Consider the following 26,974-nt stretch of genomic DNA (forward strand, 5'->3'; position numbering starts at 1 on the left):
GTACTGATCCTTCACCTCCTTGGTTAAATTTATTCCTAAGTACTTTATTATTTTCGATGCTACTGTGAATGAGATTGCTTGCTTTTTCTTTTTTCAAGCACTGCCAAGCGCTAAGACAATCTTTTGTTACTTGAATTACAGTGACATCTAGTGGTTAAGTTGCTTTAAAGGTAATTACTGAACGTCAAAAAGACAACAGGACCAACTTCAAGAGGCTCACGCTGGTCCAGGATGAACAGCAGCAACAAACTGAAACGTGTAAAATCTCTTTCAAAAATTCCTCTTAATAAGGGCTCAGAGGGACAATAAAAAAGAAATTAATAAAATTAATAACAAACTCTTTCACACAATATCCTGGGGAGACAGTATAAGATAACATTAGAAGGAATTCTATTTCATTTGGACAGAATTTCAGACATACATATATACCCATAAGGTGGAAAAATGGGGTACCATCAGCTTGTCTACCATAAAGTTTTACCACATGTGTTTTAGCAGACACATAACTTCACTTATTTTTCACACCCACTATTTGAAAATTATGTGCCTCTCAAGTAGCATTCATTTAGGAAAGGGTTATAAAAAATTCTGAATTTAAACATACACTGAAATTTTTATCATCCATAAGTCTGAATCTGTGAGAATCCAAATGAAAAAGCAACTAAGTAGTAAAAAGCCAAACCAAGCCAACCAACCAAAAAACTACTCCACAAAAAAGCAAGAACTAAGTAACAGGATGCGGTCCTTTGCTCCAAAATTGCATTTTGTATCGATCTAATAAATGAAGCCCTAGACTAATTGTGGAGATCTAAATTTCACCCCTATTATTAAATTATCATGGGACTTTGGTCTCAGTTTATTTATTTGTAAAACAAAGACTAGAGAACTAAAGGATCCTTAAAACAGTAATATTCTTTTTGAATAACAGGGGTGATAATGTCAGAAGGGCTAGCTTCGGTTGTCCTGTACAGTTAGCTCTGGGGATAAATTATCCAAACACTCCTAATATTTTCTTCTTTTTTTCATTTTCATTAGAGTATAATTCATATACAGTAAGGAAGATAAAGCTTAAGTGTTCAGCTCAATTACCTGGGTAATTACTCAGATCAAGACACAGAACATTCCTAGCATCTCAGCAGATTCTGTGTTCTCTCCCCGTCACTACAAAACCCAAACGGTAACAACTATTCTGACTTTAATCATCACCATTTAATCGGGTGAATTTTTATCAGTTTTTTGAAGAGTTTTTAAGAGTGGGATTGCTTTCATGAACACTGCCAGACAGGTTTCCAAATTAGTTCCACACCCTCACCAACACGAGACGTTATCGGTGTTGCTCATTTTGGTCACACTGGTAGCAGTATGATAGTCATCTATTATGGTATATATTCTTATTTTTCTTTTTCTTTCTTTTTGTTTTTTAAGAGAGGGAGAGAGGGGAGAGGCTGAGGGAAAGGGAGAGAGAGAATCCTAGCAGACTATCCATGCAGAGCGTGGAGCTGGACATGGGGCTCGATCTCACAACCCTGAGATCATGACCTGAGCTGAAATCAAGAGTCAGACGCTTAACTGACTGAGCCACCCAGGCACCTCAAATTCGTATTTTTCTTTTTTCTTTTTTGAATTTTATTTATTTTATTATTTTTTTAAGATTTTATTTATTTATTTGACAGAGAGAGACACAGCGAGAGAGGGAACACAAGCAGGGGGAGTGGGAGAGGGAGAAGCAGGCATCCTGCTGAGCAGGTAGCCCGATGTGGGGCTCGATCCCAGGACCCTGGGATCATGACCTGAGCCGAAGGCAGACGCTTAACCGACTGAGCCACCCAGGCGCCCCCAAATTCGTATATTTCTGATGAATAATGATACTGAGCACTTTTTTCAGGTACTTATTCACCACTTGGATACTTTATGAAGTTCCTCTTTAAGCATTTTGACCATTTTTAAATGCATCGTCATTCTTTATTATTTCTTAAAAAATTTAGATGAGTCTTGTGTATATGTACTGTAAATTATCATTTATTCTAAGTATTAAAATGAAGTATAAAACTTATGACAACTAAGAGCAGTAAGCAATTACTTAAAAGTTTTGCCCCAGGGGCGCCTGGGTGGCTCAGTCGTTAAAAGTCTGCTTTCGGCTCAGGTCATGATCCCAGGGTCCTGGGATGGAGCCCTGCCCTGCATCCGGCTCCCTGCTCGGTGGGAAGCCTGCTTCTCCCTCTCCTACTCCCCCTGCTTGTGTTCCCTCTCTCACTGTGTGTCTCTCTCTGTCAAATAAATAAATAAAATCTTAAAAAAATAAAAAAATAAAAAACAAAATAAAAATTTTGCCCCAATTGTTTAGAGTGGGTGGTTGCTCTTGACCACCTGAACACATAATTTTTTTTTTTTAAAGATTTTATTTATTTATTTGACAAAGACAGAGACAGCGAGAGCAGGAACACAAGCAGGGGGAGTGGGAGAGGGAGAAGCAGGCTTCCCACCGAGCAGGGAGCCTGATCTGGGACTCGATCCCAGGACCCTGGGATCATGACCTGAGTCGAAGGCGGACGCTAAACGACTGAGCCACCCAGGTGCCCCTGAACACGTAATTTTTAATGCTATCTCCCTTACTCCCTCTTTCAATGCATACGACCATGAAAGAATCCACAAACACAGACTCTACAAGTTAAATATGGTGGCTTTGTTTTTTCAAAAGAGGCTGTATCTACAGATACCTTCAGAAATACATGCAAAGACAATTACAAGGGATAGAACATTCTTCTGAGAAATCCTTTCTTGGTTTCCTATAGTGACTTCCAGAGTCTATGGACTTTCTCTAATATCCCACATAAATTAAAATGCTAGATGAATTTTAAAAAGAAAGCTGTGGAGTGGAAAGAGGGTAAACCTTTGTCACTGAAAATAAAATTCCTGGTCATCTTCTTGGTGGTTGTTGGGGGGGGGGGTACAATGGCAGCGTTAGCCAATGAGATCTATTTAATTTTCAACACTCTGGCAAATACTAGCCTTAACTTAAAAGTAAGTTCTTTTGCTTTTCAAAGACAACAGATTAAAGCTTATCAATGTATTATCAAAAGAAATGCAGCAGCTAATTCTCCTAATAATTAGCATACGAAGAGTTAAGACACTTACTGATATGCTCAGAGTTTCATTCTTGTGGTCAAAATTCATCTTTCCACAATAAGCCCGCTGAGACAATAGGTTGTCAAAGTACAATTTGCATCGTAAAGTCAAACACCTTGGAATAAAGAAATGGGGCACATTAAAAAGGATATAAAAATATAAAAACTGTATATTCAGCATGATCTTTAAACCAGCATGTAAGACCAGAGAGAAATATGCCAAAATGTTAACACGGGTTGCCCATTTAATAGGTAGGATTTTAAGATTTTTCCCCCCATCTTTATATTTTGTGTCCCCACATTTTTACCACCTCATTTCCTTTTATAATAAACAAACATCATAGAATGAAAAATGATGCTATCCCACATTTAATATATTCTATTACATTACAACCCGTCCATATGAATATATCAATCAATTCAAGCAATTTATATGAGGCATCACCCTAATATGGAAGACATAAATCTTGTCCTTGAGATTAAACTCTAGTAGTCTGTTAAGATAATAAATAAATGGCCTATTCATTTGCATATCTCCTCTCAATTTATAGAGACATTAAGGGTGAGGGCAATCTCTTAATCGTTCTATACCGATAATGCCTTACCCACAGCCTGGCACAATGCAAACTCCATCTATCACATGGCATTCCACTGTAAGGAGGACCTTTCCCTTCTTCCTCAGTTATTTATTTATTTATTTATTCACTTTTCTATTGATCAGGATGGAGTCACAGATTCTTATTTTATTCACGGGGTTACCATCCATTCCTGCCTCACACAGGCCCAGGTTTGGCCAGTGGGAGCCTCTTCAGGCTGCCTCTTACGTCCTTTTATCATGACTCCCCGTTTCTTCCGAGCACTTCCTTACTTCCTGGCATAGCAAGAGGCCCAGCTGTACCTTCTCTGCCCAGCTCTGGAATCCAGCCATTTCTCCAAGAGGGGTAATGGTATTTGGAAAATAAGATCTAGATGAGAGAAGACTTTTTTCTTAACATCTTTGCTTCTTAATGGGCCTATGGTTCATTTCTTCAGAGTAACTATCATTTATTATTATCCCTCCTAATTCCCTTGCTAAAATACGTTAAATCTCCGCCCCAGGAAACACTGAGAGCTTGAGCTTTCTTTTGTGACACAGCAACCACAGCTAGCCGGTTTTCAGAATTTTCTGTTAACTTTTCTTTCTTTCACTATTGGTAAGTATTCTTCAATTGCTTCCATACACGGGATGTCTTAAGAGAGACTGTCCTCATAAAATGGCAAGGTTCTCCAGTGTAAAGAGATAAACAATTTAAAAAATTTGATCATTCTTATTCTACTCCTAAGACTGGGTAAAAAAGACAAAATATGTCAGTGGCGAAGAAACATATCAAGGTAATAAACTGTAAGATGAGTACCTTTACAGAAAATATTTTGAATATAAATTTCCTGGTAAGAATATAAACACAAATCCTACTGCTTCTGAAAAAGATGTAGACATAGGCATTGGATATAGTTTTTTTTTTTTTTTTAAGATTTTATTTATTTATTTGACAGAGAGAGACACAGTGAGAGAGGGAACACAAGCAGGGGGAGTGGGAGAGGGAGAAGCAGGCTTCCCGCCGAGCAGGGAGCCCGATGCGGGGCTCGATCCCAGGACCCTGGTATTGTGACCTGAGCCGAAGGCAGACACTTAACGCCTGAGCCACCCAGGCGCCCCGGCATTGGATATAGTCTTAGCCTGACACACCCAAAACACTGCACGGAATAAATGAAACAAGTTTTCAGACTGGGCATCGGACAGTACAGGCAATTCCAGTCAAAATGATCCCTTAAAATACGGGAAACAAATGAATTGAGCCTAACAGATGTCACACATCACTATTTACAGAAAGAGTAAAGGGGAGTGGAAACCCAGCCTGAAGGTCTCCCTGTTACAGAAGACAGAGCTGGGCATCTGGGGAGGCCACGCTGCTCCAGGTCTCAAAGCCTAGAGTGCAGCACAGGGGGGACTCCAGAGCACAGGCAGAGGGCGCCGCAAGTCTCAAGCTGAGAACTCTCTCTGCCTGTGTGAAGCTGCAGCAACAAACATCCCCAAACCGCAGAAGCAATCCCCGCAGGGCACCTGGAGCCAGGAACGGTCCCAGTTCCCACAGGCAGAAGCCTTCTAACTCACAAGGTATCAGTGGAGTACCCCGAGGGCATTGCTGATCCTGGACCAGCTGCTCAGGTCCCACTTGATGAAACGTACAAGTAGCCTCAAAAGGATAAAAATAAATCCCACATAAGTGAAGTCCTATTAACATGCTTACAAAACTGAAGCACACATTTCAAAAACTAACCTACGGTTTAGTTAAGGAATATGACCAAACATGCAAAGCCTACTTTTCTTTATGGAATTAACTGAATTTCCTCATAAATACTAGATATATTTTTTTTAATTCTCTAGTCTTAGGATTATAGAGTTTCGGGTATGAATACAGGTCAAAAGCAGGTCATTGAGGGAATGCCAGTGGGGAAAACAGGGGTTAAGTGCAAAGACTAGGACAGCTCTGGCTCCAAGTAGGTCAAGGGCTATCCCTACCTATCAACTGACCTCTGGTTTATTTCTGTTGTTTGTGATTTTCACTGGGGTCAATCTATCCCTGAGAATATGAATATTTCTGGGCACATATAATACCCAGTGTCTCTGATCTTGTGTTCATTCTTTCAACCAATATGTATCAACTTTCTACTACGTTTCAGGTACTGGAGACACAGCAGTAAACAAATCAGAGTCTACACCCACGGAGCCACACCGTTCCATTAGATCATAAACTGAGATACTACCTCCACAGGTCCCGTCAAAACCTTTTATCCCTTACGAGCATGCAATGTCCAAGAGCGCAAGAGGCTCTTTCAAAGCCAGTGAGCTCCCACTGAAAGGACCTGTGTAAGTGGAGACGGAACAGCCATCTCCGAGCTACCTAGTAAAGGGTATCTGATGGAGCAGAAAAACTGGATAAGCTTGCTTTAAAACTCCCTTCCAATCCAGGATTCTCTGATTAAATGACAGGACCCTAAATACCGCCCAATTAAGGAAAGCAGTTCTTCTTTAACTGAATCATGTGAAGTTCTTTCAATTTAATATTCTTATTTATAAGGGATAATGCGAAAACAAAATATGAAAATGTGAGATACGTGGTAATATTTTTAAATGCACTTACCTTCTAAATTGTTGATATGTTTTGTATCGGTGAGTCATTATTTCTTCCAGCAATTTAATAAACCTTTTTAAAGTCCTTACTTTATTATCCAGATCAAGATAGGTTTCTCTTGCTTCTTGATACTGCCTGTTTTATGAACAAAATATTAAGTTAGCAAGTGTCATTCAAAGAAACATAAAGAAAAGTAAAATCTCAAATATATTTTTTGGGGAAGAAGGGAGAATGCAGGGAGTGCCAAGGGGCCCAGAAATAGCAGGTGTCCTGTTTCTAGGCAAACTATACTCCCAGAATGAGCACGTGCTGCCCCAAAGGGGAAGAGCTGTACGCAGGGCTGGGCAGGAGAAAAGTCCAGGTCCTGGAGAAGGCAGAGGAAGTACATGAGGAAAGTGCCCAGGGGCGGGGGGGGGGGGGGGGGGGGGAGAAGATCTTAGAAATGCCAGCAAATATACACCTTCTACAAGTGAAGGGATCACATTGGAAGGCAAGAAATGCTTCCCTTAGTGACAGAGGCCAGTGCAAGAACAGAGGAACACAGGGTGAGCATTAGGATCTGCCAACCCCAGCCTGAACAAGACAAGGTCAAAGAGGCAGAGAAGGCCGGGTCCCGCAGAAGTGTTATTACAGAGGGCAACAGCTCACTGGTAGAACAGAGGAGAGAAGGTTCTTGACCGAGTCTGAAAGGCAAGCTTGGCCAAGGCTCCACAGCTCCCCACCCCAAGCTTATTCAAATGCCCAGTCCAGGAAAATCCACATAAAAAATGAACAACACAAAAGGTACAAGTAGTCTCCACATACAGATATTAATGGAAATAGGCTTGGGAAAGAGCAGCACGGCACCCCCTAGAGACAAAGAAAACTCATCAGAACAACGTGGTTACAAACCCGATGAAAACTGTAATTGAAAAACCATGAATTAAGACAGAACATGACATGGTGCTACCAGGAAGAGACGCCTCAAAACAGAAATAAAAGAACTGAAAGAATAGATAAATCAAAGAACTCAGAGAACAGATAGGTAAACAACAGAAGGTGATAACCAGGTAAGAGGAGGCGGCGAGTAGGAACCTGCAGAACCCAAGCGGGGGCGGGGAGGGGGGTTGGACCAAAAAGAACAAAGATATGAAGACGGAGTGAGGCGATGATGCACAAGGGAAGAGAGACAACGCAGAAAACACTGACAGAGAGATCAGAAATGAGAAAAGCAAAAACATGGGGAGAAAGAGAACACGGTAGACAAAGTAACTAGAAGACAAAGGACATACTACACGTGTGCAACGAAGGCCTACACAAAACCAACTAAACAGCACAGCGAATATGTAAAAGTAAAACACAAACAAGAAATTTTAAGAAATAAGATAAAGCTACAGATTAAAAAAACACAGTGTACACCAAGGAAGAAAGATCACGGAATCTGACATTCTGGACACATTACAGCACTCATCATAAAACAGATGGTCAAGGGAAAAAGAATGTTCTATCAGCTGGAGCTACCCCTTCAAATTCAAAAGCTACAGACTAACAGTTCTGAACATGCAAAAACAAACCACATTACTTCACATGGCCATTCTTAAGGACGCAATTAATTATAAGACAAAATCTCAAAAGGCTACGTAGCCCTTTGGACAAAGATAAAATACTCTCTTCACACCAAAAATACAGAAAAATGAAGACGTACATAAAAAGTTCACAGGAAAAGATAAATGAATGGTCTTAAGGCATGAAAAGATGTTCAGACTCAGTATAAGTGGAATGGAAACTAAAATTACATTGAGCTATATTCTTTTCTTTTTTTAAGGAAATCTACCCATTGGCAAAAAAAAGAAAAAAACTAAGGTTATCACACTGTTTAGGCTGAGGGGAACAAGCCCTCAGACACACTGTCCTCGGGAGTGTGAACAAGCACAGTCCCTAGAAGGGAGTCTTCCAAAATGGAGTCAATCCTATTAAAACACCCCGACTATACAATAAGACATATGTACAAAACTATTTACTCTGACCACCATTTATAACAGTAAGGGATTAGATTAGAATTCAACTATCCATTAGTAGATGATTCAATACCATATAATTATAAAAAGCAATGAGAAAATGCCTGTATATTGATATAAAAAGATCTCTACAATATATCATTAAACCAAAGAAAGCAATCTGTACAACAGTTTACTTACTGTGTTCTCTCTTGTATCTGGCAAAAATAAGAATAACATGCTCACATTACCTTGCATTTACATAAACAATGAAAGCTAATTATCTAATTATCTAATTTAATTAGATAAAAAGAGAGAAAAGTGGTAGAGATGAGACTGGAGAGAAGTAGACACCTTTCATGGGGTGCCCCTTTACACTGAATTGAAAACATGGGAGGTAAGGCCCTCTCGGGTCCTCACTTCCAAGATGACCAAGAAAAGAAGGAATAATCCTGGACGTGCCACAAAGAGCCCCTCCGCTGCACCAGCTGCGCCCATTGCACAACCTGGGACAAGGCCATTAAGAAGTAGGTTATTCATTCGGGACAGGGTAGAGGCCGCCGGGTCAGGGACATTGCCAAAGCGAGTGTCTTCGACGGCTGTGTGCGAGCCTACAGGGCTGTGCAAGCCATGCTATTCGCAGCAGGGCAGCCGGGCACTGCTCTCAGGAGGTACCACAGGACCCAACACCCCCGCCCCGATGTGGGCCCGCGGGCGCTGCCCCTTGACCTCCAGTAAGGCCGGTGGAAGGAGCCAAGTACCTAAGGACTGAAGAAAAACTGGTCTCTGGAAAAAAATAAACTGGAGATTATACTTTATTTTTGTGTGTTTGTGTTTACCTTTTAAACAAATTTTTCTTCTATTTAAATTCAATTAACATATGGTGTATTATTAGTTTCAGAAGTAGAGGTCAATGACTCATCAGTCTTATGTAACACCCAGTGCTCATCACATTACCTGCCCTCCTTAATGCCTATCCCCCAGTTACCCCACCCCCCTCCCCCTCCCCTCCAGCAACCCTCAGTTTGTTTCCTATGATTAATAGTCTCTTATGGTTTGTGGAGATTATACTTTAAAAACAAAACAAAACATGTGGGGTATTATCTATTTTAAAGAAAAACTACTCTTACTTTGTTTGTGTTTCTTCCCATTGTTTTCCACCGTTTTTGAAAACAGAATTGAGATCATTCCTGTTCCTGAACTTTGTATTATGAAAAGCTCCTCATAAAGTATAACAGATGTAATTTTTTACTATAATTCAACCAGCATCCTATAGCTGTACACAATTTCTAATTTTCCAGCTTTATAAGTAATGCTACAATAAACATACCTGGGCACAGAGTGCTTTTCTCATTTTGGATTATAATAACGAAATTTCTTGGCCAAATTGAAATTTTTGAAGGCGTTTGACATAAACTGCCTTAACGCTTTTCAGAAAAACTTTAATAATAATCACATCTAACATTTTATGTATCCTACATCCTGTTTGTTATGGACTGACTCATTTAATCCGCATAAGCACCCTACAACTACAGGTATCCCTATCTTACAGATGAAAAAATTCAGGTTCAGAGAGATTAGGTCACTGGCAAAAGTCCCATAACTGGAAGTAAAACCGCAATTCAAACCAAGGTTGTCTTGCTTGAGAAACTGTGCTTTCACTATGCTAGAGCTTCCGTTCTTACCACTAATATAAAAATAGCCATTTCACTGAAATCTCACTGACATGAGACTGACATTTTTTTTCAGCTTGACATACATGCAAATGGCTTCTAATGGTTCTGATTTGCATTTCTTTTAATTGCTTGTGAAGCTGAACATTTTTTCTTTATGAATCTTATAGGTATAAAAATGGCATTTATGTTAAAATATCACTCCATGAGTTTTGTTATGATTCAGAAGAAAAAACGTTAATTATTTTTCTTAAAGATTTATTTTATTTGAGAGAGAGAGAATGTGTGTGAGTGGGGGGAGGGGCGGAGGGAGAGGGAGAGAAAGAATCCCAAGCTGACTCCCCACTGAGCACAGAGTCCCATGTGGGGCTCGATCCCATAATTCATGAGATCATGACCTGAACTGAAATCGTAAGTTGGACACTTAACTGACTGGGCCACCCAGGTGCCCCCCATTATTATTTATTATTAAGAACACACATATGGAAAATGAGCTTGGCTGTAACTATATGCCATAGCAATACTCAAACCAAATTTATGATTTATATATAAACATTTATTTTTTATGTCTTTGTAATATATATGAATAATAAAGTAGAAAAGCTACCAACCACTTACCTCATTATTTCCTCTCGATCTCCATGACTAGCATGTTCTGCTTGTATCTTTTGTCTTAATCTATTAATTTCTTTGTCCAGAATTGATGCAGATTTTTTTACTTCTATCCGTTCTGGGCAGATTTGTCTTGCTTGTGACATTTTCTCCTAAGGTTATAGATGTTTAGTAGCTTTAAAACTCGTCTTTGACATAGTAATTCATTGTACTACTTATGCCGACAAATGCAAAGTAAAATTCTGAACTTAGGATCAGAATTTTAGATGTTTTTTAATTATTTTTATGATCAATGTTATTTCTTTAAGCTTTATATTGAGAAGAGAGTCTAGACTCTATAAATCATCAAGAGAAAATTGCATTACTATGCACAACTTCAATAATTTGTAAGCTCTCCTTATCTTCCTAGTGAAACAAATTTCAAGTAGCAGTTATGAAAAGTGTGGCACTTTTCAGTCAGCTTTCTGTGTTTTAGGGATGGCCTCTGAACACCAAATAGTACTGAAAACACAAACAAAAAGACCCTCATATTCATAAAATATTAAAAAACTCAAAGCACCTTTACACATAGTACTTATTTTACCCAGGCTACTCGGAGGAAGGGGTGCCTTTTCCTGACATAAAGCTGCTATCCACTTGCCAAGCTGGGCATTTAAGGAGCTAAGTGGCTGAGAGTGTCACTTTCTAGATCTCGCAGGGGCATGAGATTAGACCTGCTGTCTGAGCTACAGCCTTCTCCGTGGTGGGTGGCCTCGCGGATTCACTGAAACAGCAGTCCCTCTACACGAGACGGACCGTCCCCAGACCATGTGTCTGTATTTGGAAGGGTGAGGTTAAGGAAAACACTTTAACAGCCCTGACTAAGGCGGTAAACAAAACATAAAAGAGAAATGTTGGATAACCTCTAGTTCTTTTTCTTTCATATTGAGTTCTCGTTTCTTTTTATTTAAAGTATCCAAGTGTTCTTTCTGCTTTTCCTCGTAATGCCGCTTCCCTCGTTTTTGGTTATCCACTTCAGAATCAGCAAGGTTTAATTCATCCTGTTTGAAGAAAGCCAAAATAATCTTTAAAGAAAAGATTGTTTAAAAAAAATTACCAGCATAGGTACAAAACGAACTGATAACTCAACAAAGTGGACAGGGTAATGTTGCTTCCAGAGACAAGCGTTGAGCTCATATCCAGGCATATGAATGGAAGTGCGAGGTTTCCACAAATTAAGAAGTCACAGTATTATATTCAAATCCTAACATGAAGTCTCCATATATTATGGTCCTTTCAACTTTACTTTGATAAACAAGAGAGTTTTGTGGAAAGTCACAGAGTTTTAAGCCTGAAAAGACTTAAAAAAACAATGCAAGTGCTGGATATTTACAGAGGTGATCTGGTTTTTTAAAAAGGTGAGTCAGCGTGGAAGAGAAAAGGATGCAAAGATATTTGTCACTGACTTATTTAGTCATCATTCTGGAAATAAAACCTCACAATTTTAGCATTTTTAAGGTCATCTTAAGAATAAATAGTAGTGGACTACGATAAGCTAAAGATATATATTATAATGCACAATACCACTGGAAAAAGAAGAGTAATGGCTTAAAAACTAGCAGAAGCGATTAAAAAAATGAACACTAAAAATTACTAGGCTAATCCCAAAAGAAAAAGAGAGGAAACAGGAACAAGAACAATTAAAACACATATAGCTAACCATTTTCTTTTTTTAAGATTAAATGCTTTTTTTTTTTTTTAAAGATTTTATTTATTTATTTGACAGAGACACAGCAAGAGAGGGAACACAAGCAGGGGGAGCGGGAGAGAGAGAAGCAGGCTTCCCCCCGAGCAGGGAGCCCGATGCGGGGCTCGATCCCAGGACCCTGGGATCATGACCTGAGCCAAAGACAGACGCTTAGTGACAGAGCCACCCAGGCGCCCCCGTTTTGTCTTTGTATCTATCTTCTTTTTCCGGCTTCATGTGGGTTACTTGAACATTTTCTTAGAATTCCATTATGATTTGTCTATATATAGTACTTTTGAGTATATCTTTTTGAAGAGCTTTTTTCAGTGGTTGCTCCAGGTACTATATTTGTATTATATATATTCAACAACAGAGTCTACGGTCATAATTTTTACCAGCTTGATTATAAATCTACAAATCATACCTCCCATTCTAGTCCTTTATGCTTATTTTTTAATATAATTGTCTTAAATATTTCCTCTACATATTTTAGAACCATCTCAGACATTATTAAAATTTTATTTGCTTTTAAACATAATTTTAAAAACTCAAGAAGAAAAGGAAAAGTCTACTGCATTTACGTATATGTTTAACTTGTTTTTCTTCCTTCCTGATGTTCCAAAATTCCTCCTTTTATTGTTTTCTATTTTGAGAAATTTTAGCCATTCTGTTAGAACAAGTCTGCTGGCAACAAGTTCTCCAAGTTTTCCTTCATCTGAAAATGTTTCAATTTTTCCTTTACTGCTGATATTTATGCTAGAATTAGATTATGGGTTGGCTGGTCTTTTCTTTCAGCAATTGAAAAATGTGCTACTTCCATATGGTTTTTATGGTTTCTGATGAGAAACTGGTTATCATTCAAATAGTTGTTTTTGTTTTTGTTTCCCATAGAGGTAAGGCTTCTCTCTTGGTGCTTTTAAGACTTTGTCTTTAGCTTTCAGAAGTTTGACTACGATGTGTTTTATTGTGGATTATTTTGGGTTTATCCCATTTGGGGTTCACTCACTTTCTTAATCTGTAAGTTCAGACTTTTTGCCAAATTTGAAAAGGATGCAGCTATTATTTCTTGGAGTACGTTTTTAGCCCTGTCCTCTTTCTCCTCTCTTTTGGGGACTCCAATGATACAAATGTCAGATCTTTGGGTATACAGTCTCCCAGGTCCTTAAAGTGTTACTCATTTTTTCAGACTTTTTTCTTTTCTTTTTCTTTTGCTTGGTTTAGTCTATTTTCTCTCTGTTGTTCAGATTTATAAGGGACAATAGTAAGAAAAATTATGGAACAACTACATGTTCAATACGTGTGATAAACTTCAAGGAGACAATAAAATCCCTAAGTAGAAGACTTAAATAGCTCCGTATCAACTAAAGAAATCGAATTCATAAAGAAACTACAGGCCACAAAGAAAATTACAGGCCAAGAAAGCTTTGCTGGTAAATACTATATATAAAAAAGAAATAATTCCAAATATGCAAAAACTTTCAGAAAAGGGAAGGGAAACACCTCCAAACTTATTTTATAAGGCCAATATAGCCATAATAATAAAAAAAAAAAATCAAACACATCACAAGAGAATCAAAGAGTAATGAATAAACAAGGGCCAAAAATCTTCAAGAGGAAGATTGGAATGGAATGTTAGCCACAAAAAAGAAAGAAATCCTGCCATTTGCAACAACATGGATGGAACTAGAGAGTATTATGTTAAACGAAATAAGTCAGAGAAAGACAAATACTATATGATTTCACTCATATGTGGAGTTTAAGAAAAAAAACAAACGAACTAAGGGGAAAAAAAGAGAGAGAGGCAAATCAAGAAACAGACTCTAGAGAACAAACTGATGGTGACCAGAAAGGAGGTGGTGGGGGGATGGGTGAAATAGGTGATGGGGATGAAGGAGGGCACTTGTGATGAGCAAAGGGTGTTGTATGAAGTGTTGAATCACTATATTGTACACCTGAAACTAATCTTGCACTGTATGTTAACTAACTGGAATTCAAATAAAAACTTAAAAAAAAAAATCTTCACTAAAATTTTGATGGATTTCAGAACCACCAAAAGAAGGTTTAGCCTGGCAGTTTGTTCATTTAGTCTTATATACAAAGACTTGTACACTAATGCTCAAGGCAGCTTTATTTGTAATAGTCCCCAAACTGGAAGCCCGTATGTCCCTCAGTAGGTAAATGAATAAACAAACTGTGATATAGCAAATACAATGGAATAGTACTCAGCAATAAAAAGGAATGAATTACTGATTCAAGTAAAAATAAGGATGAATATCATAATCAAAAAGAACAACTTTTATTCCATTCACTTTCAAAATATAGTGTAGACATATGTGCTAGACCATGTGTTATGTTCTGAAAAAGGTCAAACCAAAAAACAGTAAGAGTACAAAATGTGTGATTCCATTATACATAATTCTAGAAATAGTAATAGTAATAGCAAGCAGATTGGTAATTAGAGACAAGGAGAGGGGGTGAGGAGAGAGAGATTATAAAGGGACATGGGGAAACTTTTGAGTGTGAAGGACACGCTCCATTCTCTAATTGTGTGGTTTCATAGGTTATACATGTCAATACTTATCAAACTGTACACTTTCATGTGTATTCAATGTACATCAGTTATATCTCAATAGAACTTTTTAAAAGTCTCCTTATTTGGGACGCCTGGGTGGCTCAGTTGGTTAAGCGTATGCCTGTGGCTCAGGTCATGATCTCAGGGTCCTGGGATCGAGTCCCATATCAGGTCTCTTCCTCTCCTGTTCCCCCTGCTTGTGCTTCCTCTTTCTCCCTCTATTTCTCTGTCAAATAAATAAATATAAAAAAAATCTTAAAAAAAAAAAAGTCTCCTGATTTAAGGACCACCAAATTAAATTTTACTCAGTTTGTTGGTTTGTTTTTTGGGCCTAGCACTAGTCATATACACTGTGATGATCATGGTCATCCTCAAGAGTTACAGTCAGAAACGGAGAAAGAAATAAACACCAACCAAAACAGTAAAAACAGCATCAAGAAAGACAGAATATTTGGAAGTGTCCCAAAAGGAAAAGAACTTATGAAGTATCTAAAAACTGAAAATATTTACCTCATACAACACAGGATACAGGCTATCTTATAAGACTACAATTTACTGCATCTTGCTCATACTGCTAAAAATAACTATCCCCCATGATAGATGTCTGATTATAAGAGTTCTATTAAAACTAAAGACACTGTTACATAGAGGATGGAGAAAAGCTGTTCCTTTACTTCAAACAGAATTTTAAAAAATGGGTGCAACTGATGTAGTAGGAGACATTACAATTAGAAAATTGAGTAACTTATGAAACAGGATGGTTGAACACTGAAGTTTTCAAATCATTTGTGGTAGGAGCTTTCACACTAAATAGGTCCACATTTGCTTCAGGGAGCCAAAGGGTAAAGTGTTTCTGGCCACGTTTGTGCTGGCTAATCTCCCCGCCCGGCAACTGTGGAAAGGTATGGATTGAACTTGTAAAATAGGACGAAAAGAAACTAAGCTGATGTCACTACCCCTTCCTCCACATTTACCATGATTGTGTGATCTGTTCTTGTGTACTTCATAAATGTATGTCCTGGGTATCATCGAATTTAAAACCAAAAGTGATGGGCGCCTGGGTGGCTCAGTTGGTTAAGTGACTGCCTTGGGCTCAGGTCATGATCCTGGAGTCCCTGGATCGAGTCCCGCATCGGGCTCCCTGCTCGGCGGGGAGCCTGCTTCTCCCTCTCCCACTCCCCCCTGCTTGTGTTTCCTCTCTCGCTGTGTCTTTCTCTGTCAAATAAATAAATAAAATCTTTTAAAAAAAAACAAAAAACAAAAGTGAAGCAAGAGAGTATTTTATTTCATTTCATTTTACTGATGAAAGGAAGGCCTACAGATATGAACAGCCAGTTAACGACACCCATCCTGGGCTAGGTGAGGACTAGGAGGGATTAGGTCTAAAATTAAAGTCTGATGTGGCCCCAAACCTGTAGCATTTCTAACCTTTAAGAAGTTACAGCCTTTAAAAAGCAAGCTGGGATGGTAGAAGGAACATAATCACTACAAAATGTTCTTCTCTTGGATGTCTAAGGCAACCAGCGTTACTCAGCAACATTAGATAAACTGCTACAGTATTATCACTGCCACTTGTTTCATATAAACCTGTATCAATTATGAGGTTTTAAAAAACTATAAAACATTACCTTGGAATTTTTAAAAGCACAGTCACCCTTGATCCAAACAAACTCTCTATATTAGAAACTGAGAGGCCTTCCTACTCTAATAATGTAGACCATCTCTCTTTGTAGGCTCAATGTGGGTCACGTTCCCCCAACAACAAATTTAACTTGCAACTAAAACTAAAGCATTAAATTTGCAATATAAATCAAAACAAACTGGTCAAAGTGAGAAAAATATTCCCCATACCAAAATTTCAATGACTATGTATCTGAACAGAGTACTTTACCCCTCATCACCCCTGACACAACATGAACAACTGTCCTAAAAGCAAACAGATTACATCTTAAACCTGCTAGTACATCTTGATGGCAGTGTCTCAGGAATTAAATTATTTTGTTAGCCTGTTGGTCCTGCCGTACAGCATGACATGACATTGGGGAGGAAAAGCCTCTGGGCTACTGGCTGACTGCAAGGAAGTTCACTGAAGGACTCGCCTCCTGGCTTTCAGTTATTTGCAGCCTAGGCAAAGAGCTAAGATCAAGAATCCTTACTGCCTTCTGCCCGTATTTTCTGCTCTTATACTTATTCACACTCCCAATTCCAGGAGTTGTGTTAGCCTAGAGGTCCCTAAAAGAACAGAACAGAGCTTACTCTTCATCATTTCTTGTTTTGAATTTTAAATTGTCTGGGATGAATAATTTAGGTGCTTATCTTTCCTTTCCTATACTGTTTTAATGTACTTCATCATTTTGATTTTAAGTCACCCTGTTCCATCCCTTACCCATTTAAAATATTTTTTTAATCCTACCTTTGTTGTGACTTCACTTCTCTAATTCCTGAGTCCTGAATTCTACCTTGCTTATTCCTGACGATTTTTAAAACTTATCTTACTCTGTCTTATTTTGTTTTCTTTTTAAAAAACTAATTTTGCCTTTTTTTAGACTTTTTGCCTTTTTCTTATTTCCTGTAGCAAATGCTTTCTTAATTATTTTCCTCAATATTACCTTCAATACATTTTCCTTCCTCACAATTTTAATATTTAAACTTTATATTCTTTGGGGTGCTTGGGTGGCTCAGTCGGTTAAGCATCTGCCTTCGGCTCAGGTCATGATCCCAGAGTCCTGGGATCGAGCCCCACGTTGGGCTCCCTGCTCAGCGGGAAGCCTGCTGCACCCCCCCTCCCCACTCATGTGGTCTCTCTCTGTCAAATAAATAAATAAATAAATAAAATCTTTAAAAAAAATAAACTTTATATTCTTCTTGATCATATAACTTATCCGTCTGTTTTCCCATTTTTTATTCTTATCGCGAAGAGAAAAGAGTTCAGCTGCCCTGGATTGTAAAGTCAGGCGGGAGCCCAGCCCCAGACAGCTGCTCCACAGAGACCACAGCAAACCGTTTTTCCAGGCAGGACGTCTGGTACCTTCCTTTCATATTCTCCCAACTCTGTAAGTTAGGTTTTCTAAAATTTTCAATGGACACAAGTATAGTAAAAGTTACAGGCACAATTCTTTTAACCTATTAAAATACCTAAATCCATTTTGATTCAAAGGGGGTAGTTTTCCTTAAAAAAAAAAGGGGGGGGGTTATGTTGAAATCGTATCATCAACATACCCCTCTCAGAGTCTTAAAATATACTATTCATTCTTCTCAGAGTCTTATAAATAAAATTTAAAGTTCTGAGAATTGAACTATGCATAAAAATGATGATGATAATAAGTTATTGATAACTAAGCTAATAAACAACACAGGGAAATGTACACCATTTAATTGTTAAATAATTTTATTTTCTCAATTTGGTTTCAAAAAGCATTTGTTTAAAAAAAAAAAGCCAGTTTAATTCAGGCTGGAACATTAACAGAGATATATCAATAAATAAGAATTCAGTGGTACTTTATTTCAAGTTGGCTTTTATATCTAATATATAACTCTATTTTTATATAACTAATCCCTGAATTACTGAAGGAAAGCAAGGAGGGACAAGAGAATAGGTGAGCAAAGAAACAGAACAGACGGACAAGAAAATATCCCTGCTTCTGGTTCTAAAAAAAAGAAGAAGAAAATCACAAAATAAAGAGGGAACAAAAGCTGTAATCTTCTGGGGGAAACAATTTGGCAATTTATGGTCCTAAAGACATGAACAGAAGTGTTTAATTCTAATTGACCTACTGATGAAAATTTGGTTTATATCCCATTTTATGTGGTTATATTTACATTTGACCATAACTTCTATTAGAGAAATATCTAGCAAGTAAAGCATGGATATACAACTGAAACATAAAATACACATATAACAGAATAACAATAACATATACCTTAAGTGGATCTGCTAGGTCTGAAAGCTGATTAATTTTCTGTTTAATTGCATCATACTTGTTTTCTGCTTCTATTTTCAGACTTTTAAGATGTTCCATATTTCCTTTTTGTTGTTCCATATTTTTCTCAACCATTTTCATTTTGATTTTATTTTCTTGGGCTTCGTCTTCCTGGTTACATTTACAGAGCATATGGAGTTAATTAAAATACTTAAGTTATGAAATAGAAAAACTGTGAAATTCTGAGAGAGGAGACACTACAGATTCTAGGCAATCTGATGAAAGACAAATACAAAGAACACTAGCATATTTTCATACTCTTAGTGGTAAATCAGGAAGTAGAAGAAAATGATTCAACAAAAAGACTGACATTTGGGAGATAAGTTAAACTGTACTGTGCTTGAGGTCATAATCAAACGGAAGAACTTTTATCTAGTTACTCTTTCTTTCAAAATGCAGTGTATTTAACTAGCGCCAGCCAATATGTTAGATGCTGAGTAAACAAAGATGACCAAGACATAATCCATACCTTCAAGAAATCTATGGAATTAAGGCAGAAAAATAAACAGTGAAGAACAAGATTACTAATAAAAAATGAAGACAAATTCTCATTCACGTAAAGCTCCAACAGACTTTATCTATCTTGCTCACTGTGATATCCCCAGCACTTAATATGGTGCCTGGTGCAGAGTGGATACTTAATAAATACTTAACCATTTTAACCAGACCCCAATCTATCTAATGCACTGCTTACTGTAACTCAGAGAAGTTAAGCTGAATGTAATAAACAGTTCCTTGAAAAAAAAAAATAGAGTAACAAATGTGTGATAAATTAAAATGCAAACCAGTTTCTTAGGGGGAAAAAACCCCAACAATGCAGAGACCAGCTAAACTGACTAAAAGATATCCATTAATATTAATTCTGATTAACTGTGAAATATACTATGCTAGGCTGTTTGGTTTGAAAGGCCACTTGTTAGAAGCACACTGTTTAAGCTTTTTTAATTACATGTAGTAGAAGACAAAATCAATTATTATGCATGCACGTTACATATACAAAACATTAAGGAACCTGAATGCCAGGTAGTTTCTACCTTATATGCAAATGAAGACAGCAACCATAAAAAGTAGCTCCAATTAAAAGGATTTAAAAAAGGCTGAGAGTAGATGCTATTAACCTAAATGACTGCTGTGTCCTTTAACATTACATTTAAACTGAGGAAAAGAATCTTACCAACGTTGCAATATCTACAGACTGGTGTTCTTCTATATTCTCAAGTTCCCGAATTTCAGAAATACTTTCTGTTATTTTTACCTGAAAGAAAAGTATTTCAATTTTAGTAACATAAAATAAATTAAGGGGGTGCCTGGCTGGCTCAGTCAGTAGAGCATGTGACTCTTGATCTCAGGGCTCTGAGTTCGAGCCCCATGTTGGGTGTAGAGATTAGCTAAAAAGAGAAAATCTTTAAAAAATAAATAAATAAATAAATAAATAAATAAATAAATAAATAAATAAATTTAAAAACATAACAAAACCCCAGAATGTATTTGGCGCCTTCTAAGAAACTCTTCATTGCACTTAATCCACAAAGTTCTTACTCTGCTTTTGTTACAGAGGGTTCTGTAGCTAATGAAAAGAGACCACAGTAGTATTAAATGAACAAAAGGAAGTTGTATATAAAGTCTGCAGTGATCACCCTTATTTCTAATCCACAAACATGGAAAAAAAGATGGAAGAACTCCATCTTAGCATTTAAAATGATGACAATGTTGAATCCATTGAGTAAATCCTTTTCTGAAACACTCAGATTGAGGTTATGGCAAGATTACTCCAATGCAGGGCTTCACAAAGTACAACCCAAGCAGCAACCCTCCCCAGGGGCTTCTGAGATTCTTTCAAGGGGTCATGAGGTCAAAACTATTTTCATAAAAACACCAGGACATTATGCAACCTTTTTACTATTTACAAAAATATAAAAATGTCAATTTTCTCACGGAATATTTTTGGTTTTGGAAAAACATAGCTATTTGCCATTAAAATGTTATTTTTGTTAACACATGAGTTTTTGTTAAGTGAACCAATAAATATTCTTAAAGTTTGTTTCAATCTTTTAGAAGATTTATTTGAGAGAGAGAAAGAGCGAGCGAGCGCGTGCGAGCATGAGTGGGATGAAGGGCAGAGGGAGAAGACTCCCCACTGAGTTGGGAAACCTCAATGCGGGGCTCGATCCCATGACCCTGAGATCATGACCTGAGCCAAAGGCAGCCACTTAACCAACTGAGCCACTCAGGCGCCCCTTAATTTTTAATAATTATGTTAAAACCACATAAATGAAAGCTCTTTTAAGACTGTAGAGGGTCTTGAGGCCAAAATACTTGAGAACTGCTCCTCTAAAACTACATGAATGGTAGGATCTTAAAAATAACTTGTAAGTAGGTAAGTTGAGAAAAACAAAGGGACTTTTTTTTTTTTTTTTTACCTTTAACTCTCTATAATGTATTTGGCGCCTTCTAAGAAACTCTTCATTGTGCTTAATATCCTTTTCAAGGGCAGACAAATGTTGCTGAAGATTTAATATCTGGGCCTTCTTATTTTCAACTTCATTCTCTAAGTCACTGGACAGAGAGGAGAGGATAAAAAAACACCTTAAATCTGTTTCTGAAAATCACAAATATTTTAGGTCTTTACAAAGAAGAGCTTATTTGTGATAGCTTATTTGCAAAACTCTATCTAGTTAGACCAGTTCTATATTCCTACCAAGTTATCAATAACATGAAAATACAGACATTTCAGAAGACATCTAAACTGGAGTCATATTTTACGCATTTCATTAAGAAATATTTATGATTTTTTTTTAAAGATTTTATTTATGTATTTGACAGAGACACATCAAGAGAGGGAATACAAGCAGGGGAGTGGGAGGGGGAACACAAGCAGGGGAGTGGGAGAGGGAGAAGCAGGCTTCCCACAGAGCAGGGAGCCCAATGCAGGGCTTGATCCCAGGACCCCGAGAACATGACCCAAGCCGAAGGCAGACGCCCAACTACTGACCACCAAGGCACCCCAATATTTATGATTTCTGTGTGGCAGGCACCATGCACAGTGACAGGCAGAGGTGGAAACAGAAATAAGACATAAAAGAATCAAACAAACAGGAAAAAAACCCAGGAAATAAGCCATAACGTTAAAATGTGAACAGGATACTTTATATCTTACAGAACTACGGGAACATACAAGTGAGTCTGGGGCAAGTGACAACTGAACTGTATTCTCTAAAGGTTCCCTCAGCTGGACCAACTAGGGACATGGAAAGACAGACACCAAAGCACAGAGAAGTGAAACAGAGAAACCCGATAGCTCATCATGTGCTGTCGTTGGGTAACTGCGGGAATGGAAGGGATGGAGAGGGGGACAATGAAAAGGGATGGAAAAGAAAAAGTCAGCAGATGCCAAAGCCATAAAGGGTCTCTGCGACAGGAGTCACTGACTTCAGAAGTCACCTCTTCCTGCCTCATTGACCCAAGCACCTGTCTCCCAAAGTCATGTGCCTGGTGGGAGAGAACCACTTTTGCAGTTAAAAACTTGTCTCTGTGCCATTTTTCAGTAAGATGCATATTTTTCCACATTTTAACATCTCTGAAATCATGTTCCAGTTCATGGTTCAATTAGCAGCATTTTTTCTTTTTTAGTAACAGAGCAGCTTAAATTTGATGAAATACTGTAACTGTGCTACCTTGCCAGAATCCTCAAAATTAGAAAAAACACTCAAAAAATGTCAGCTGAATGAATGATAAACATGAGGAAAGGAGGACAATACTTGTGGTATTTCTGGTAAAAATGGGGATAGATATAAGCACTTAAGATGGCTCCTCAAGATTTAGTAAGAAATATTTGAATTACTATATATAAATCTATACCCTTATTAACAAATAAATGTAACTGCACTAAAAACAATAAAATATTTACCAAGTAAACAAACTCTGAAACCCAGAGCCTAAACCAAAAATAAAAACCAGCGAAATAAGCACAGACAATATTGTTATACTATTTCCTGAATACTTAGAATAAATTTAAGCAATCAACATAATCTGTATAAACAAAACTACTAGACTGTACAACTTCCTTTTCACTGGGTAGGATGAATTCTGTTACACACTTTCTTTTTTTTTTTAATTTTATTTATTTATTTGAGAGAGAGACAGAGATAGCGGCAGAGATAGTGACAGAGAGCACAAGCCTGCTTCTCCCTCTGCTCCCTGCCGAGCAGGGAGCCCGACGTGGGGCTCGATCCCAGGACCCTGAGATCTGAGCCAAAGGGAGACGCTTAACTGACTGAGGCACCCAGGCACCCCTGTTACACACTTTCATATAGTGTTCCTCCTTAGTTTTTAATTAATTTTTATACGGAGCAAGAACCTTTGCTACCTAATGAAACAGGTACAACTAAGCTAAGCATGTGTGCGTTGTTTGCGTGGGATGAACACAGGCTCCTGAGCTGCCTATCCAAGTAGTACTCTCCCCAGTCTCCAGCCCTTAGTCTGCTATGTTTGTCTCCACAGCACTTGACCTAGTTAGTATTCATCTATATTCTATGTCCACCTTCTTAATATAAGCTCTGGGATAAGGAATATTTTGCACTTTATTTTGTGCTGTGTCTTGTGCCCAGATCAGGACCTGGCACATTAAGTACTCATTCAATATCTGTTTTAAAGAACACATGAAAGAATAAATTCAAAAAACACACTTTGGAAAATTACATTAAATATGTTACAGTATTTTGGCAATTAAAAAATCCACAGGTAAACTTTTTTTTTCTGATCTTGTATGTAAGCAGTAACTGCACTGGAATTATTCCAAGAGCTACCTTAGACATTTTTCTTGCACCTTATGTGTACTTTCATCATGGGAAACCACACTGGGATAATCAAACCAAGTCACTACCTGTAGTTAGAACTTAAAACCCTTTGCCTGTTAAGAAGTCACTTTGTTCATTATGAAATTGTGAAATATAATCTTTTCGCTTAAATTCCAGGGCCGTTTTTCATCAATAGGAATCTGTCAGTGCTGAGTTGAAGAGGGTGTAGAGAAGCACCCTTCATATACTTGCAGTATGAGGGGAAATCGGGGAATCTTTCTGGAGTCATTTAGAAATCACTGTTAAATGGTCAACTTATTCAAAAATAAAATAAAAATGTTAAATTATCTATTTTAATAAATATTAAAGCTCATTTAATATTACACATATCAAAAATATTAGTAATTGCTTAATATTATTAAATATTTAAAATTGAACCATAAATTATTTATTAATATATCAATTATAGTCATTTGGCAACAGCTATTAAATAACTTAAAAATTCATATATCCTTTTACTTAGCATTTCTACTATTAAGAATTTAAGCTATGCACACACTTCCAAAACTATGCCGAGATCCACATACGTGTGTTCGCTCTGCAGCACTGTTATAAGAGGAAATGGTAAACAACTCCTAGGTCCATCAACAGGGAACTGGTTAAGCAGCATATTGATATAGCCATACCGAGAGGCAGTTCTAAATGTGCTGACATGATACGACTGCCAGATACAACATTGACAGAAAAAAAGCAAGATAGAGAAACCATATGCATACTTATACATAGCACAGTATGGATGAACTTTACACGTAAGTGAAAGAAGCCAGGCACAAAAGGTTGCATATCATTTGTTTCCATTTATATGAAACATCCAGAATAGACTAATCCATAAAGACAAACGCATAAAAGGATTAGTGGTTGCCAGGAGTTGGGGATTGCGGAAGTAATAACGGCTAATGGGTATGGGTTTTTCTTCTGGTGTGATAAAAATGTTCAGGAATTAGCTAACTGTGATGTTTGCACAACCCTGTGAATATAATAAAAATCTCTAAATTGTATGCTTTAAAATAGAGTGAATTTTATAGTATGTGAATTATATCTCAATTCAAAAAGTCACTGTATGGTACAAGGATATAACCTGGGAACACGTATAAGAAACTACTCAACTATTTACTTTTGAAAGAGGGATGAGGGTGTGCCTGGGTGGCTCAGGTCATGATCCCAGGGTCCTGGGATGGAGTCCCGCCTAGGGCTCCCTGCTCAGCGGAGAGCCTGCTTCTCCCTCTCCTCCCCGCCTGTGCTCTCTCTCACTAACTCTCTTTCTCTCAAATAAATAAATGAAATCTTTAACAACAAAAAAGCGATGAGAACAGTTCATTCTGTATACTTTTCTACACTGTTTGAACTTTCTCACCATATGCATATATTACTTTTAATTATTTTTTTAAATGTCAACAAGGACCATGGAGAAACAGGATTATGAGCTACTTTTGTTTCCCAATTTATACTTTTCTATATTTAAAAAACACTAGTGAATTTTTCTAAACTTCCAAATATCAGGCAACTATCACACTGGTTCAGGTCAAAACAGATGACACAAAAGTCATCTAAGTATCATTAAAACTTGGTATATTTTCTTTCTTTTCTTTCATTTTTTAAAATTTATTTTTATTTTTTCCAGAAAATCCAGGAATTTTATTCCCTTCAGTGCCTTCATCTCCCTCCTACATTCTTTCAGACTTGGCTTTTTTAGCTATTAGCCTTTTTCTCTCTCTTTTTTTAACTGAAGTGTAGTTTACATACAATATTACATTAGTTTCAGGTGTACAACATAGTGATTCAAAATTTATATATTATGAGGTGACCACCACAATAAACTAGCAGCCACCGGTCACCAAAGTCATTAAAATATTAATAACAATTAATATTAATTATATTCCCTACACCGTACATTACATCTCTATGACTTACTTATTTTCCAACTGGAAGTCTGTACCTTTTAATCCCCTTCATCACGTTCAGCCATCCCATCATCCCTCTCCCGTTTGGAGAGAGACTGTTCAACCACCAGATTGTTCTCCATATCTATGAGTCGGTTTCTGTTTTATTTTATTTGTTCATTTGTTTTGTTTTTTAGGTTCCACATATAAATGAAATCATACAGTATTTGTCTTTCTCTGTCTGACTGACTCAAATTAACATAATACCCAGAACACTATATTTATAATTAATAAAGTTTATCAATGTGGGAAACAATTTTTTAAAAACCAGTGTTCATCTGGCTTTTAAAACAAAAGATGTGTCCCCTACACATTAATGTGAATACTGTTAACTAAAAAATGAAGGTAAGTATCAACTTGAAACCTTTACTACTAAAATGTTGGAATCAGAGATGCCAACTTGCTACTGGGGTATATTTACAATCTCTTCCAATAGTGCCATACTTCTTTTTTTTGAAGACTCGGGACACAAATACACAAGGCAATTTTTGTTGAAAGGGAAGTGTAAGCAACACAGTGTAATACCACCATGATATTTTTATATATTTGTACTCAGGTCTGCTTGAATACCATATAATTTAGTCTTACCACGTTAAGAATTGGGAAGGCTGGATTTAAATGTCATGGCACAACGGACAAAAGCTTACCACTTTACAGGTCAGTTTTACACAGCACATTCACACATTTATCCTCTAAGACTCAGTGTCAATGTAAAATGTGTGCTTTGTGCCATGACACCAAGTTGCTGGTCATTCAACTTTTTTCTGTTGCTAAATAAGTTTTACCAAACTTTCTGATAACCATTATGGCTCCTGGTCTTTACACTGCTCTCAAAGTCACATAAAAATGACTAGTCCTATCTGAAAACAAGAGAGATATTTCAAAAAAACTCTCATTTCTCTTACATATATAAGTCATTTAGAATACTTTCACCTTTACTCAATTTTCTTAGACATTTATTTTACTTAAGTTCTAAGTTCTTCTACTGAAGGTCTTGCAGGTCACTAATTTAGTTTCAACCCATTAATTTGTCACCTGAATTCATTTGGTTAGAGAATCATGTTTTTTGGTACCAAAATTCCTTTCTGCAATGCTTGTGAATCTCCTTAAATACACTTACTAGTTTTCTGTTCAACTTCTCGCTTTGTCTCCCCTGGCAGCTCGATCTTCCTAGATGCGTGCTCTAATTGTGCCGACTGATCTTTTTAGACCAGTGCAACTCAAGGTACAGTCGGAGACGGAATATGGAACCTATGCTCTCACTGAGCGAAGTCAGAACTAAACGATGGGATAGTGATGCAGCTGATGCACATTCTGAGTTCAGCTCCTTTGTCTGCAGAC

The 26,974-nt window shown here is 37.4% G+C and overlaps 1 protein-coding gene across 4 annotated transcripts in view; it reads right to left on the reverse strand.

Moving 5' to 3' along the window:
- Positions 1-26,974, reverse strand: part of SMC6 (structural maintenance of chromosomes 6) — a 90,268-nt gene that overhangs the window by 5,545 nt on the left and 57,749 nt on the right. For all 4 annotated transcript variants that reach the window (XM_045884128.3, XM_045884126.3, XM_045884127.3 and 1 more), the window contains 7 exons: positions 21,258-21,393; positions 20,012-20,092; positions 18,778-18,948; positions 11,462-11,599; positions 10,566-10,711; positions 6,308-6,433; positions 3,136-3,241 (listed from right to left, as the gene is read on the reverse strand). In XM_045884128.3, the coding sequence (XP_045740084.1) occupies positions 3,136-3,241; positions 6,308-6,433; positions 10,566-10,711; positions 11,462-11,599; positions 18,778-18,948; positions 20,012-20,092; positions 21,258-21,393 (904 nt within the window). The remainder of the gene's footprint in view (positions 1-3,135; positions 3,242-6,307; positions 6,434-10,565; positions 10,712-11,461; positions 11,600-18,777; positions 18,949-20,011; positions 20,093-21,257; positions 21,394-26,974) is intronic.

This window comes from Mirounga angustirostris, unplaced genomic scaffold (genome assembly GCF_029215605.1).
Source record: "Mirounga angustirostris isolate CCGP_5_RB_7025 unplaced genomic scaffold, mMirAng1.0.hap1 SCAF_10, whole genome shotgun sequence".
In the NCBI taxonomy this organism is placed as follows: Eukaryota; Metazoa; Chordata; class Mammalia; order Carnivora; family Phocidae; genus Mirounga; species Mirounga angustirostris.